Source organism: Carya illinoinensis, chromosome 15 (genome assembly GCF_018687715.1).
Source record: "Carya illinoinensis cultivar Pawnee chromosome 15, C.illinoinensisPawnee_v1, whole genome shotgun sequence".
NCBI lineage: Eukaryota > Viridiplantae > Streptophyta > Magnoliopsida > Fagales > Juglandaceae > Carya > Carya illinoinensis.
In genome coordinates, this window is record NC_056766.1 from 4,815,499 (window position 1) to 4,827,817 (window position 12,319).

General features: G+C 39.2%; 2 protein-coding genes across 2 annotated transcripts; both read left to right on the forward strand.

The window, feature by feature from the left end:
* The first annotated feature begins 353 nt into the window (after positions 1-353).
* LOC122297717 lies at positions 354-12,220 on the forward strand. The gene is made up of 10 exons (XM_043107863.1): positions 354-899; positions 9,339-9,439; positions 9,525-9,800; positions 9,925-9,999; positions 10,121-10,195; positions 10,322-10,590; positions 10,677-10,886; positions 11,009-11,101; positions 11,287-11,382; positions 11,513-12,220. The coding sequence occupies exons 2-10, from the start codon at positions 9,409-9,411 to the stop codon at positions 11,876-11,878; spliced, it is 1,491 nt and encodes a 496-aa protein (XP_042963797.1). The 5' UTR covers positions 354-899; positions 9,339-9,408; the 3' UTR covers positions 11,879-12,220.
* Positions 5,376-9,024, forward strand: LOC122296570. Its single transcript, XM_043106376.1, has 4 exons — positions 5,376-7,285; positions 7,378-7,884; positions 8,038-8,125; positions 8,227-9,024. Exons 1-4 carry the CDS (start codon positions 5,376-5,378, stop codon positions 9,022-9,024), a joined length of 3,303 nt encoding a protein of 1,100 aa, XP_042962310.1.
* Positions 12,221-12,319: the final 99 nt, after the last annotated feature.

Genomic DNA, 12,319 nt, shown 5'->3' on the forward strand with positions numbered 1-12,319 from the left:
AGACATTTGAGGGAAACCATTTGGAAAGAGGAAAAAAGAAAAACCAGAAAATGGAAACACATAAAACGTAAGTTATTTTGACCCACAGGTCTTCGAAAGCTAACAAAATAAGCTAAAAAAGAGAAAGCTAATGTCCACAAAATATTATATCTTTTTCAAAAGAAAAGTAGGAATGAAGGAATTAAAGCAATGCTTTTAACTTTGGATAAGCAAAAGATTCACTACAAGAAAATGTGCTTTTCTCAGCGTTTTTTTAAGTGCTGGGAATAAATTCGCTGCTTCTTATTATTATTTACAGCGATTTTGTCATCGCTCCAGATATTCAACGCTAATTAAATCGTTCGGCACGCGCAGAGCTGAGAACTTTTATTGCAGCGATTTATGCTATAGTCTCGGCAACTAATAGCGCTGCAAATTAAAAAACCTTAATACAGCGCTACATGATACGTCGAAATAAAGTCAGGGGGCCAAAATGAGCTCAGTTTTATTAATTTCCCCCCAACACTTTTACCCCAAACAGTACCAGAGTTCCCAAATCATTCCCCCGACTCCTCTTCGGCGAAACCATACTCCCTACCCATCATCTGCAAGTTCTTCGGTAATTAGCTTCTGCAAATCCCCTGCATTTTCTGTGGTTTATCAACTCAGCTTGAAGATTTCTTGTCGCACACACGTACACGAAGCGATTTTCCTTTCCGGAGTATCTTATTCCACCCCCTTCTCCCCCTGGTTAGTGTTTCTCGGCGGCTTTCTCAGTTTGCCTTCAAGTAGTTCAGACCCATCGGCGAGTTTGGAAGAGAAATTGCGTCTATATTCGGCCTGTGTACTCACTGTGTTGGGTTCATTTTGGGGAATCGACCGATTATTTTCAGCGGCAGGCTTTGTTTGAGCTGGTTGAAGTATGGTTTCTTCTCCCTTTAATTTTAATAGTCGCTCCCCCTTCATGCCTTAATTGTTGTTTTTCACAGCTTGCATGTTTGTTTGCACACTACATTTTTTCCATGCTCCCCCATCTTCTTCCTTTCGCACGAATTTATATTTTTTTCCTGTACGGGTTGTTCTAAGTTTGGAGGTAGTATCATAACACTAACCCATTTGTGTGACCTATGTTTGAAAAAACAGAGCATTTTCTAAACAAGCATGGCCCTTTTCCGTTAATGCTGTTATATGTAGTTACTTGATTTGTGTATAAAGTACCAATAGTACTTGAAATTAGGAGAAAATTCAATCTAGTGCTTAGCATCACCATTACTTCCTAGCTAACAAGTCATCTCAGCCATTGATAACCAAGGTCATCACTGGTTTCTTGAAATCAGATCGTGATGGGTGGTGCTAGATCTTGTCCACACTAGTGAAGCACAGATGGACCACAAGCACAGTGCATTCTTTTTCTCTGGTGCGCATAGACCCCACCACCATATGTATTTACTCTCTAGCACATAATGCATAGTGGGGTAATTTGTGGCTGGCTGATACTGTCTGATGCCTTGTAACCCATCCAGTGGTGCACAAGGACCTTGGGTGAACCTGCCATTTGCTAGCTGCGATCTTCATCTTTCACACATGAATTAATATTATTTCGCTAAGTGCCAGCTTTCAACTCACAGTTCGTTCTTGTTTGGACTCACTTTGAAGTTTGGGATGGAATAGACCTATCAGTTTCTGTTGCTAATGTCATTGTGACAATAATTTTTAATCGTTTAATTTCACACGTTTATCAATTGGTGGTCCTAGCTAGAGTGGCTACCCTTACTTCTACACCTCTATATATTGAATGTTTGGAGTTTTGGACCACAATTGCTTGCCAAACATTTCAGTCTGTACATGTAAAATGAGTATAATTTAGTGTGCATATCTAGCTAGATAAGCTAGTGACAGAAAGAAAGAAGAAAGTATTGCTATTATTATTATCATCATTTCCACCCGCGTAGTCTTGGAGTTGCAGACCTTTTTCCCTGACCATGCCAGACCTTATCTTCCTGGTATTCTGAACCAAATGAATTTTCTTCTGGTTAAAATGGTACGTACTGCATGTAGTAATATAAAGTGTGGTAGTCCTCACTCCTCAAATCAGGCCGTCGAGCCGGATCCAGTTGAAAAGTTTTTTAAGCGATTTCTTGATTCGACATAGATAGCAGTTAATTTGTACGTGGCATATTATATATACGCAGTGCCACGTACTAAAAATTAGATATTATTATAATACGGGACGCTACCAACCATGATCAGGTGTTGTTAAAAGGCCGCAATATCACCTAGCTAGCACTAAGCATGGTGATGTGAAGTATTGACATCAGAATGACACTTGATATATAGGAGATCATATGTCGATCTAGAGAAGAAGAAAACATGCAGATAGAGAAAATCATAGTAGTGGCCAGCAATTTGAAATATTTACAGTACTTCTGTCAGTTCTGTGGTGACTCGTTAGCTAGCTAGCTAGTTTATAAATTGCGGGACTTGTAAACTTTGAAGTTTGAAAGAAAAAACCTTCATGATTTTCTCGGTTGATTGCCTCTACGGCATATCGATTAATGCGACATGTAATGGAAATATTTTTTCCTCAAAATATCAACGTTAGGATTTCAAAAGGTTCTACCGACCCGTTGCTTCCTAACTAGTACATAATTTGCAATATCACGTGGAGTCAATTAGGAGGTTCTCCTATAAATTTTTCAGAGTCATGAAATCTATTAAATGTGTCACTCATATTCTTGACTAACCTCAACTCATTATTTAATAAAAAGTTGTTTTCATGTGTCCTTGGGGGTTCAACCTTTAAATTAGCTCAAATATACCCAATCTTATAATAAAGATGGCAACTAGTTACACAGTCAGTTTATTAGCTAGGTATCTTGGGAGGATGTGGTACATATGGCTTGGAAATATTAACTTTCTTGGTGTTATCCATAGATAGTAAAATCCATGCAAAATGCACCAAAACATTTGACATGGAATCAGTCAAATGTTTCAAAACCAGATTGAATCTTCAGAATGGTGATTTCCGAGAACAATATTTCCATAAGAGTATTACTAGAAAATCTGCTACGCCGAATTTGAGGAGTGCCTGCACAATTACTTTCTTGTCAACCGATTTATCTTTGTTCCAATGAACATAGATATATTAGATTTTCTGTTTTCACAAGCAACATATAAATAGATCCGCATGATGTATTTTTTTTTTCCCCTTACATTACTCTAGCTTCTTATTTTGCAATATTGATATTTTTCTTGCGTGACCCGTCCCTCATAGAGACTTTCATATGCGAGCTTCAAATCAGACTTTCATGGTCTTACAACTAGAATCACAGTTATCTCCAATAGACGAAGCAAAGGTCATGGAATTAGAGTTTTTCCATCCAGCTCCACAGTAACCTCAGTTTACTCAAACTGAGTATACTCAAGGATGAGCTGACCCACTTTCCTTCGGTTCTCTTCTAATTAGGGCACTCAATGTGATTTTTTTTAAAACCATGACACTCACGACATTGTATATCCTAAGGTATCTTGTGCTTCGAGACCCTAGTGTATTTCTTAAATTAGCTCTTTGAGACTATATAAGCTCTAGAGTTTTCTTTGATATTATTAGAAACCAATTATAATCTAATAGATTCTTACCCTTCCTAGATGTGAAGATTTTAACATCGTTTCTAGTATATTAAGCTAGGCCCTCACCATAGATTTCATTATTATCCTCAAATGTGTCAACAAGCTCTTCTTTAACAGTTTATCCGCAATTCACTTAATTTATCCTGGTTGGCACAATGTGTATTCATAGATTTATAGCTTTTTTACCAAATCTGGAAAAATAATATGAAACTTATTCTTTACTCTCCTCATTGGGTATCTAATTCTCATAGGTAACCGATAGCCTTTGTTCTAATACCTCTCTTTAAGGAATTGGATGACATTTCTAACTCACTGGTCCAAAATTTGCTTTTCTCAGCGTCTTTATAATTGCTGCAAATAGATTCGCAGCTTTATTTGTGTTATGCTTAGCAATTTTTACATTTACAGAATATATTCAAAGTGCACCAGGTAGTTACGTAGTCTTGATAGGTTATAATTTTTAATAACCTTAATCTCCTATTTTAAAAAACGCAACATCTTCATGGATTACCAGCCTGTCAATTGGTCGCAGAATGTTTGCATAAGTAAGTACTCATAGTTAACAAATGGAATGTCACAAAGTGTTGCTAAAGATGCAATTTTCGCTGAAAGCTTGATTTAGAGATGCCACGGTCCCAATATGTTTCATTGTCTTTTTCATTAACAAATCACAGGACTTGGAAATCTGTTAATATGTCTATACCTATAATCTGGAAACAGATTATAGGGCCTTCTGTTTGGTCTTAGGCAGTGTGTAATTTTAACACAAACACTGCTTTCTGCAACAAAAGTCTAAATATATAACAGCTGAAATATATTTTAGACAACAAACATTACAATGATGGTAATAATCATTGTAATGTTTGTAGAAAACACTAATAACGCTGATCATTCCAGAAAAGTAGTTGCTTTTTTATGTTCTTCCATTACTGTCTGCTTATGGATAGTTTCAAGAATAGTGACCGGTCATACCCAGCTTTTACGAAAACACATCAACAAATACAATATAATGTCGTATATTTTGCTTTAAAAATCTCCATTGCTCCTAATCTCACTCATTTAATTATCGTCAAACAACGGCCAGATGTGTGGGTTAAATATAGACTATCATCCTAGGAAACCTCCCTCCCCTTCATTTTCCTGTGTCCAAAGTTCTCAAAACGCTGCACAATCTTTGTTATGGAAAACCAAACTTGTAGTATTTTGGTTCAGCTTAGTCTAACCAATCACATATAATTATATTTTTACTAGCATATTCTGACAAAGTATTTGTTTATAAGTAAAGTAGAAAATTGGAGTAATTTTGGTATGCTGAGCTAATTAGTTTGGGATAGACAAGTGTGTCATCTTTGCTCTTACTTTCCTTAGAAACATTCCAACACAACTCAGCCTATCACTCAATCCCTTACCCCTTCTACACATACAATGGTCATTGATAGAAGCTCACAATGTGTGGTATAAGCATTTTATCTATCTGTTATTGGTCATTCACAAATTCGTTACTTCACCCATTCTGCATCATGATCCTATTAATTTATAACTTCTGTAGTTACCTTATAACTGATGCTCTTTGAGCAAGTATATATTCTGCTCATGCTAAGAGTTACACATGTAGTTCTGTGACATGAGTTTTTCCCAGAGTTTGTGCTACTGTCTTATTATCCCCCTAACCAGTTATTCTCCACATGCTAGTTACTTCTCCACCCTACCTTATGATAATTATAACTTCAATATCATACACACTCATTCATTATTCTTTTTATTAGATGGACAAAAGCTGGATGACTTTGGGTGATAGACTATTATCACCTGCTTACGCTGATGGGGTACGCAATTTCCTTACAATGGCACAAAATCATGCCATGGGAAGTGATCGCATTCGGTGTCCATGCCGTATATGCTGTAATAATCTCTTCTTGCCTATACTTGAGGTGGAGTCTCACTTATTTATAAAAGGGATAGATCCAAATTACACGCACTGGATATTTCATGGGGAGGAGGAAACACTCCCCACCATTGACGATGATGTCGATCCCGGGGTTGAACGTGGAGATGTGTACATTGATGACATAGATGGTATGCTAGATGACATACGGGCAGCCACATTCCGAGATGCTCCTCAAGACAACACTACATCACCAACTCACTCAGCAATACCTCAATCCTCCCCAAACTCAACTTTTGACCAACTATTAGAGGATGCCCGACGGCCTCTTTTCGAGGGTTGCACAAATTTCTCAAAGCTCTCTTTCGTAGTGAAGTTGTTACATATTAAAACACTTGGTGGGTGGTCAATCAAGTCTTTTGATATGCTGCTAAGCCTTTTGCGGTCAGCTTTTCCTAATGCTGAATTGCCACAATCATATGAGGAGGCAAGGACATTGGAGCGTGGTTTGGGTTTCACGTACCACAAAATACATGCATGCCCTAATGACTGCATCTTATTCTGGAAGGAAAATGCTAATCTGTCTGAGTGTCCTATCTGTAAGGCGTCGCGATGGAAGCCAAATACACACGGGTCACGAGTGATCCCTCAAAAAGTGCTTCGTCATTTTCCCTTGAAGCCAAGATTGCAGCGTCTCTTTGTGTCAAGCAAGATAGCGGGTGACATGAGATGGCATAAGGAGCAGCGGGTCATCGATGAGAGTAGTATGAGACATCCTGCTGACTCTGAGTCTTGGAAGACATTTGATCAAGCTCATAGTTGGTTTGCAAGGGATGCTCGCAATGTCAGGCTTGGTTTGGCAAGTGACGGGTTCAATCCCTTCAACAATCTAGCAAAACCTTATAGTATTTGGCCAGTGATTCTTGTCCCATATAACTTACCACCATGGTTATGCATGAAAGATTCATTCTTTATGACATCCCTCATTATCCCTGGCCCAAAATCACCAGGGAATGACATTGATGTTTATTTGCAACCATTAATTGATGAGTTACTTGAACTTTGGGCACATGGGGTACCTACATATGATGCATCCACTAAAGAAATGTTCATGTTACATGCTGCATTGTTGTGGACAATTAATGACTTTCCCGCCTATGGAAATCTGTCTGGGTGGTCAACAAAAGGGAAATTGGCATGTCCATCTTGCAATGCCAGTACAGATTCCAACTGGTTGAAGTATGGTAGAAAACATTGTTATATGGGACATCGACGTCTCTTACTCAGCGATCACATCTGGCGAACGAGAAAAGGGTTGTTCAACGGTAAAGAAGATCTTCGCATGCCACCAGCATTGGTTGAAGGAGCAGATCTAATAACTCAGTTACAAATGCTTGGAGATATTCAATTTGGAAAATCTTGTAGGAAGAGAAAACGCACAACAGAAGAGTTGAACTGGACAAAGAAAAGCATATTCTTCAAACTACCTTATTGGTCAACAATGCGGCTTAGACATAATCTAGATGTTATGCATATTGAGAAGAATATTTCCGAGAACATTTTGGGCACTTTAATGAACATCCCCGGCAAGACAAAAGATAACACTAATTCACGGCGTGACCTAGAGATCCTGGGGTTTAGAAAGGAATTACATCTGAAACGTGAAGGTGAACGAACTATTATGCCACATGCATCATACACATTACATGGAGATGAAAGGAATAAATTCTGTGAGTGGCTTGCTGAGGTGAAATTTCCTGATGGGTTTGCTTCTAATATCACTGTGTATCTGTACATGATTCCAAGATCTCTGGGCTCAAAAGCCATGACCATCATGTTTTCTTGCAAACACTACTTCCTATTGCTGTGGGGGGGTTCTTAAGGAGGGATATTGCATTGGCTTTGACTGAACTTAGTAGTTTCTTTAAAGAGTTGTGCGCCCGAACAGTAGATGTGAATCGCCTATCAAAGCTCCAGCTTGATATCGTCACCATCCTATGCAAACTGGAGATGATTTTCCCTCCATCTTTTTTTGATGTTATGGTCCACCTAGCTGTCCATTTACCCCGTGAGGCTATTCTTGGCGGTCCAGTTCAATATCGGTGGATGTACCCGTTTGAGAGGTATCTCGGCAAGTTCAAGCGGTATGTTAAGAACAAAGCACATCCAGAAGGTTCAATAGCGGAAGCCTGGGTTCACATTGAGTGTTTGACATTTTGCTCAATGTATCTCAAAGATGTTGAGACGAAGTTTAATCGACCAGACCGTAACATTGATGGTGTAGAAGATGAGACTCTAGATGGGTTCACAATTTTCAACCAGAAACTTCGTCCCTTGGGTATAGCTAATAGTGTGCAATTACACGATAAACTCCATACAGCAGCCATTTGGTACGTGCTTAACAACTGCATTGAGATTGGACCCTATTTAGAGTAAGCAATCATTACCTAACTCGTACTTTCAATGTTTCAACAAACTACCTCACCATTTAATTTGGGACACAAACTAAATTTGTTTCCCCCATTTCTTTGCTACAAATGCAGGGAACACTACGACAAATGCAAGGTGTCAAACCCAAATTCTATTGATCGCACGCAACAAACTGAGTTTCCAAATTGGTTCAAGCAACGTGTAAGTTAGCTTGCTAGTTACATACTTAGAATATACCCGACCAGCATATGACAATGTATATCGACTATTTAAGTTCACCATTTACCCCGATATTCATGTAGGTGGTGGACCAGCGTAACAACAACCCACTTGATGTGTCCCCAGATTTGTATGCGTTAGCTTGCGGTCCTGACCGTTGGGTCGCAACATATGCTGCCTGCATTATAAATGGTAAACGATTCCATACGAAGAGCCGTGAACTTCGCCGGCGAAGCCAAAATTCCGGAGTGTTGGTAACTGGTGATCAAGAAACTGATAATGTAGATTTTTATGGTGTTATAAATGATGTTGTAGAGTTACACTACATGGGAGGTCGGAGAGTCATCTTGTTCAGTTGTGATTGGTTTGATGTTGGTGATAAAAGGCGAGGGGTACGGGTAGACGATCATTTAACTAGTGTCAATATGAATAGGACTTGGTATAAGGACGAACCATATGTGCTGGCATGTCAGGCTTCCCAGTGTTTTTACATTAGGGATATAAGGGCGAAAGGGAACTGGTTTGTTGTGCAGAAGTACAATAATAGGAATGTGTATGACATACCACCAGTGCACAGGGTTTTAGACGGTAATGATAGCGAATCAAGTGACGATGATGCCTATCAAGAGATTGAGTCATTATATGATTATCCACTTTTGCATTGTGATGCATGTCCTGTGTCAACTCCACTTAGTAGGACTGATATAGAACCTACCCATATTGATGCACGAGACCACATGGAGTCGGGTGGTGCACACAGAAATTCACTAGATTTTATTGATGATAGCATGGTTCCATCTGGTTCTGGAGATGCATATGGTGATTGGGAGTATTCAGATGATGAGGACAAGTCAACCGACTCTGAGTCCTCCTCAGAATAGGCAACTTTTGACAATTTATCGGTAAGACTTAATTCTCATACCCAAAGAATATTTAAATCTATGTGGTTTAAACGCTAACGTTTGAATAATTTGCAACATAAATTGTGGAATATACCAACTTGCCAATGACTTGATTAGCCGATATAACTATACTAGAATACTGATAAGCCAAATATTTGGGTACTGCATATAAATAATTAATACTCGACCAGTCTTATTAATTTAATGCATTATCTTATTCGAAGGTGAATAATCTAGATGGTATTCCACGTCTCTTGATACTGCATTGATGACACAATATTAATCCATCTCAGGTTGGGTTCGAAGGAAGAAAAAGCTTGATGTCGTGTTCTTAAAAAATCCATTGCAATCCTATCTAATGGTATGCTGAGCACGAGGAGCATGAACGGCCAAGGTAGATATTCTAGCTAACTTTCCTCGCCTCATGAACTGGTTGTTAGATATGATCCTAACATAAATGAAATGTGGTTGAAATGTAGGTGACGCAATGGGAGCCAGTGTCCGAGGTAGGGCCAGAGGCCGAGGATTCCGTGGTAGAAGACTTGTCCCTTATTCATGCCGAGCTCGCCGGCCACGCGGTGTTCGGATTAGTTCATACCATAGTCCAGGGGATGTGGACGAGGCTAGCTCAGATGACTCTACCCAGCCCCCAAGCCATCCATGGGAGCCACCATGTGCGACCACACCACTGGAGCCCGAGCCACGCGGAGTCACCTCACCCAGTCCATTACCAGAGCTTCATAGAGATCAAATCAGTATGTATACCTTCAAGGGATGGGTTTCATATTATTTCCTTACAAATAGATTGGTGTTCTGACATTGGTTGTAAGATAGTTCGATCAGACTCTGATAATTAGCAATTATTATTATGTCATACAGTAGTGGATGCCCACACGGAGCCTAACAGAGTGACCGGTCATACAATGCCACCAGAATGTCCTGTAGACCGTGTTGGTATAGTTCACATCTGTGGAAGTAGTATCATTCTCAAAATTTACATATCATGCTGTTAAAATATATTTGTATGATAATATTCATGAGGCTGATTTTGAGTTATTGTTACTATGTCATACAGGTGTGGATGCCCCCACGGAGCCTAACATCGTGATCTCATTTCATATAGAGCTAGAGCCTACTGGAGTCCAAATCGGTATAGCAATCATATCTACGGGAGTTATTAAAACAAAATGAGTTGTTTAATGATGGTGAAATCATTTGCTCTTACTAATGACGATTAGACCAAATCACTAGACATTATTAATGTTATGTCATACAGGTGAGGACACCCCCACGGGGACTGTACAAAACCAGGCACAAAAGAGACGGGGACGTGGGCCAGCCAAATGCACTGAATTTGAAAAATGGCGGAAGCATGGAAAGGTGCTTTTGAAGATAAATACCGGGAAAACCGCACCATGCTGTTCAAACGCCAACATGTTCACAACACGAGTTACGTGGATAGTCAAACATCATTGTGACATGAGTTATGCAAGATGGAGTGATGTACCCCAAGCGCATAAGGATGAGCTGATTGATCGTGTTCGGGTAAGACTTTCCACTTTAATGTTTGTGGGTTAGATAGGTTACGTAGTACGTATTGATGACATCGAGTATTTTGATTATATTTGTAGGGTGATTTTGAACTTGATTGGGAGTTGGAGAACCATCGCTTAACAGTAACTAAACAGCTTCGGAAGAGATTTAATGCATTCCACCATGAATTACATAGCATATATTTATCCTATGGGAGCCACGAGGAAGCATTAGCTAGTGGGACTGAGCGGGTCAGCCCCCTTGTTTGGGTTAAGCTATGTACAAGATGGGGTAGCGAGGCCTTCAAGGTAATTGATATTTTCAATTCATACAAACTAAGATTCCGGTGGTTAATAAGTCACGGCCTACAAGGAACATCCTTCAATTTTTGTATATGTTTCTTAAACATTATTTGGGTTGGACATGACAGAAAATATCTAACAAAAATCGGGAGAATAGGAAGAAGCTACTTATTAACCACACAGCAGGTCGCAAATCGTTTGTGCGGATTCTTGAAGAAAAGGTTAGAGTTTTATGCATTATTTTGTGCAATATAGCTTATACATCACATTTTCATTTTCATAACTAATGATTATAATTGGTTGCAAATATTAAATACCGGGATTAAGCTATGTATGCATGTACATTTTTTATGTTGTGCTACATTCCTGACTATGTGTTATATATACACATTCCACACACATGTAGAGGGCTGAATCGGCAAATTTGGTAGACTTCTTCAAGGAAACCCACTGGTCCAAGAAGAATTCAAAATTTATAACAGCTGCGACCGAAGACAAATATGTGAGTATATTCTACTCAACTGTGATTATTTGGGAATCGCAATGCTAGTGTACATTTATCTAATTAATTAAAAATGTTTGCATTACCCCTCCAGCTTTATAGTTACTCGATTCATAATGTCGTATTTCAGAAGGATATGGTTGGAAAGCTGGATACTCTAGAACCAGAGCAACGAACTTCAGAAGCAGCAGCTGGTGTCTTCAAAGAGGTACTCGGTTCGAGACCTGGTTATGCAAGAGGATTAGGGGAGATGGTAATCCCAGAGTCTACGAGACAACGCTCATTGGAACGAGAGAGAGAGTACATAGCCTTGATTGAAAAACATAAGAAAGAGGCTGAATCTTCCAAGAGTGAGATGGAGGCAATGAAGGCAAACATGCAGAAGCTATTGGAAAGACAAGAGCAGACCGACCGCCTTTTGAGGGCTTTCTTTGTTGCTAACCCATCCCTTAGTGAGTCTGTTAGAGAGACTGAGTCTGTTCCAGAGACTCAGTGAGCAGGTTTTTGTGAGAAAATATGAATCTGTTTTTTGTGGCATTTTGGGTGCATATTTTGTTGTTCCAATGGTGGATAGACTATAGTTTAACCAATGGAAGGCTATATGTATATGTTTTGTGGGAGCATTCGTGATGGGGTTGGGTAACGCTTAATTTTTGGGCCCTTTGAGATATCCTTAATTATATATGGTGGAAGTTTGGGCCGATATTAAGCTATGTGGTAATATCAAAACAGGTAAATATCTTTGCCAACCACTATCTTATTATCTAAAGCATCTTTGATTATATATGATTGAGGACTTGACTACTTGTTGTATTCTCATCCTACTAATGGTAAACTTACGGACCTGTGTACTTATTGTACAGGATAAGTAATACAATGTATGTACATGGTATGAAAGGCAGCGGGTCACCTTGGCTGAACTGTTTGGGATAATATC